The sequence below is a fragment of the Bidens hawaiensis genome, unplaced genomic scaffold (genome assembly GCF_021521415.1).
Source record: "Bidens hawaiensis isolate Kalapana, Puna unplaced genomic scaffold, B.hawaiensis_p1.1 tig00004658_1, whole genome shotgun sequence".
Lineage (NCBI taxonomy): Eukaryota > Viridiplantae > Streptophyta > Magnoliopsida > Asterales > Asteraceae > Bidens > Bidens hawaiensis.
The window spans coordinates 1,269,654-1,274,037 of record NW_027491284.1 but is presented as its reverse complement, the minus strand read 5'-3'; the positions used below and the strand labels follow the sequence as shown (position 1 = coordinate 1,274,037).

Here is a 4,384-nt window from a genome sequence, read left to right as displayed (position 1 = left end):
TCACTTGATATTAATTCCATTAATCTTGTAATAACTATCATATTTAACATTCTATTATTTTCTCCTAACTCTCCCTCCATTCATGACTACCAAATAATTTTTTTATTAATTTCCTTTAAAATTACTCTTTCATCACTTCTAATTTTCCATCATTTTTCTATAAGTATTCACTATTAAACAACCATTTTTATTATCTATCTATTTTTTTTTAATTAAATGATATCAAACGTTACTATTATTCTACAAACGGACGGACATGTTTTTTTGGATCTAAGTGAGCATCCTATTAAGAAGATGCTTTTGAATTTGTCGGGATACTTTGTCTTCATGTTTTGAGTGTTCTTCTCCGTACGGGTTGCTTTGAAATTCCTTTTAGTTATTAACTATCACGATGGAGTCGAGAAGAGACTCAATTCAATAACGTCTCTCAATCATACCAAGAAGGAACTTTGGATATTACATCATCTTTTGCAGAAAATAGTAATCCTATAACTAACGCAGTTGAGTTGGTTCAATGCCCTATTATCTAAAAACATAGGGACGACCTAGGAAAAGCGAATGAAAAGTATGAAGGAATTAGCGAGACAAGTAAAACATTGCAAACTTTGTAGATCTTCTAGTCGCAACTTCAGCAAATGTCCAAATCGGCATTCTTTTGATATGTACAGTGAAGTAGATTGCAGCCGAATCTTTCACTGTTAGTTTCGGTGTAAAACAAAACACTTTCATATTTTAATATTTTTTACATATAAATGAATAGAAAAAATAGTGGGAAACTAGAAATGATGAAAGAGCAATTTAGAGGGAATTAATAAAAAATTATTTTGGTAGTCATAAATGAAAGAAAAAGTTATAAGGAAACAATAAAATACTAAATATGGTAGTTATTAATGTCAAGTAGTAGTTTTAATAAGAATATTCTCACAATAAATGTTTCTTACATATGCCCTTAAGGCACATGTTACAAAATCCCTATTATAAAATACAAAATTCAAAATACAAGTCTTAAGAACATGGAACACAACAACATTCGAATTGGGACCAAATTGATGAAACAAGATTCAACAATATCAGCTATATATATATATATATATATATATATATATATATATATATATAAGTCTTAAGAACATGGAACACAACAACATTCGAATTGGGACCAAATTGATGAAACAAGATTCAACAATATCAGCTATATATATATATATATATATATATATATATATATATATATATATATTAGTACTGATTCAATGGATCACACTGACAAAATACATACTTCAAAACATCAAGATATATATCTAAATTTAAAACACATCAAATAACTTTATTACAAGCCAATTTGAACACAGCAATCAATTAAATGAACGATAGTATACTTTTGTCATACCCCCTGAATTTACACATTAGTGCAAAATCAAATAACTAGAATAAAATATGGCTATATCCAAGTACAAATTATGTCTTGGCTAGTAAACTAGTTGCTTCAGTTGAGCTTCTATCTGTTTGGCGTCAAACCCTATTCGAGGTTGAAAAGCCTGCGCAAATAAAAAATATATGTTTGAAGTCATTAATCATGATTTCCATTATTGTTCAGTAACATGCGTTCAAAAATTCGATGGTTTACGAATTCTGTAACTCACACCAACTGTCGCATACTCATTTGTGATATAGATACTTAAAACCTATTAAAATTACACATTTTTTTTTAATTTAGTTAAACAAAGTTGTCTGTATGAATGCTCTCTCCTTAAACAAATGAGGCCAATTGCCTTATAATTATTCTTTTTGGTGCGTTAATAAAACATAATGCATTATTAGTTATAAAACATATCACATATATAACAATTTTTGATTAATTAGTAAGTTTTTAATGCTGTTTATTGACTAGCTACTTATTTTAACCTAATTGTTTTTTTAGATAACTTGTAGCCAATTTACACCATGGATTTTAAGACTTGCAATATTTTTCTTGAAATGGTGCATGTTTTGAAAAGTGATAGAAGATGATAAAAACCTGAGCATGAATCGTGCAATAGATATTGTGATCGATGGTACACGAGTATAAACTCGTAATTTCAGCACCACCTTGCTCTATGACTCGGTACAATTCAACTGGTACCACTCTCTTGTTATTCATCGTGAATATCAAGTTAACCTCTAGTTTCAGATCCTCTGGTTCCGTTACGTGAACCAACTTTAACAGGTGTTGATTGCTCGACTCAGCATTACGGTTAACTTCCTTTTCTAGCTCTTCTTTCCGAACCTTCAATCGGTCTACTTTTTCCTTCAAGTGTTGAAGTGACGTAGTGGCTTGATCCAAGAACGCGGGCAACGACTTGCTTTCCTGTAACGGTTCCAAATATTAAATTTTGCAACCCAAAAATATTGTTTACCAAATGGTCGCTAATTTCATTAGAAGATATAAAAAAATTACGTTAATATAAGTAATAAAATGTATTTCAGTCAGAAAACATTCGTTTAAAAAATAAAGAAAAATAGAAATGGGTAGTGAAAGCAGTTGCAAATAGATAAAAACTTGTTGCAGTCACCGCGACCATGTTAAGTGACCGCGTGATAAGGTGTTTGTAAATAGATTCAAAAGGGCGCATGCGACTATTTTGGGACGATTCTGAAACTCACCAATGGCTGTTTTTAAGTTAGTGGTAATTGTCTGTAATGCATGGTTGTTTAAAGATTATCTGTAACATGCATGGTACATAAAATAATAGAATATAATAAGTGATCCTTCATATATAACCTCAAGGATTAAAGATTTTATTGCTGCGTCAATCTTAACTCAACATAGCCCAAGTATGATTACATGGGCTGTTTGATAGCTTCTTAATAATTTCATTAAGATGCTACCTATAAATAAATTAGAAGTATATATAAACAACGGAAATTATGTAAACCGAGTGCCTGTGTGTGTATATCTATAGAGAAAGAAAGATGTACGTACATATGGCTGAAGATTAAGGAGAGCAGCTAGTATAGAGTAGAGATCCTTCATACGATCTCTACGTTGCTTTTCTTTCTCTGCTGGTGGTGCATGAGAAGATGAGCTTCCTGGCCTCATATTAATTATTTGTATTATTTTTATTATTATTGTGGAGTATGTAACACACACAATATGTTGGTTTTCCATATATAGTTCAAGAGGGTTAGAAAGTTAGACTCAAGTCTAAAGTCTTCTCACCAAAGTCCAAATCAACGCCGACATATTTATTGAACAGAATTTAGAAGGGAAAATAAAACCGTAAACATGAGCACATCATTGCTAGCTAGCTTCTTCGAAGTTGCAGTTGAAAAGGATACGTGTCGTCTTGATAATATCTATATGCTTTATTATTGTTTCAAATAAAATATGTTTGTAATTAATAAAACGCTATTAAATATTTATAGTTAGGCTCGGAAGAAATTGTTGGCATAATTGTTGTTTGGCCCAATTGTAAAGCCCAACCCAAGAGTTATTAGGGTTTATTATATTTGGTAATGTCTTGACTAGCAAGTTAGGTTAGTCTATATAAGCCGAGTTATGGTTAGACATTAGAATAAGAAGTTGGTGCAACCGAGTTAGAATTTATCAAAAGTCAAACCAAGTTAGGGTTTGAGCGTTGTAATCAGTTTTTTGAGTTATATTTTCTGATTATTATAAACGAGAGTTAGTCGTTTTATTCGTGTTGATTATCGATCTGGTACTTGAATTGGTATCAGAACCAAGTTCAAGAAATCGATAATCGGTCGGTGGCGAGCGGTGGCTTGAGTGGCTTGAGAAGGAGCTATTAATCGGTGCGTATCGGAACTGAGTAGGGTTTCCGAATCGGAGTTTCTTTTGGCAAGCAGGTCAGTTGGACTTGTTTGCTCTGGTAGCGGAATTACGGTTCTTCCGGTGATTGCGCTATCTACGAAAGACGGCAGGTTAGGCGAACTTGAGGTGGCTTTCTTTATTGTAGGAGGCAACGTTAGGAAGAACAAAAATATTCCATTCTGTTGATTGGCGGTATTTATTGTTTGGAGGCCGCGAAAGGTATTTGATTCGGGTTTTCCGATATATGCGATCTAATTGTTTGTGATTAGTCATAAAGTCAAAACAATCTGCTTATATTTTCATGCAAACGGTGATAACAAGGGATAAAGCAAAAGTAAAAAGGTAATTTTTCTTTGTGGTTTCTTGTCAACGAAGATTTCAAGAAAAAAAAAGGTTGTTATAATTATCTTTTTAAGATATACAAAAGTCAACTAGTTGAGTTTGTCTTCAAGATTCGGGTTTTCGAGAGGTATTCGTAACCGGGTTCTTGTGAGCCAACGGGTTTGGTTCTGAAGAGTTGTTCGGGACTGAGCTGTTTGTATTTGTTTCAAAGAAGTGGAGCAAAGGGGTTCT

The 4,384-nt window shown here is 32.4% G+C and overlaps 1 protein-coding gene across 1 annotated transcript; it reads right to left on the bottom strand.

The window, feature by feature from the left end:
• Nucleotides 1-1,330: 1,330 nt before the first annotated feature.
• Nucleotides 1,331-3,079, bottom strand: LOC143627355 (transcription factor bHLH167-like). The gene is made up of 3 exons (XM_077097201.1): nucleotides 2,963-3,079; nucleotides 2,018-2,347; nucleotides 1,331-1,538 (listed from the first exon to the last, which is right to left on the bottom strand). The coding sequence occupies exons 1-3, from the start codon at nucleotides 3,077-3,079 to the stop codon at nucleotides 1,470-1,472; spliced, it is 516 nt and encodes a 171-aa protein (XP_076953316.1). The 3' UTR covers nucleotides 1,331-1,469.
• Between the last annotated feature and the right edge of the window lie 1,305 nt (nucleotides 3,080-4,384).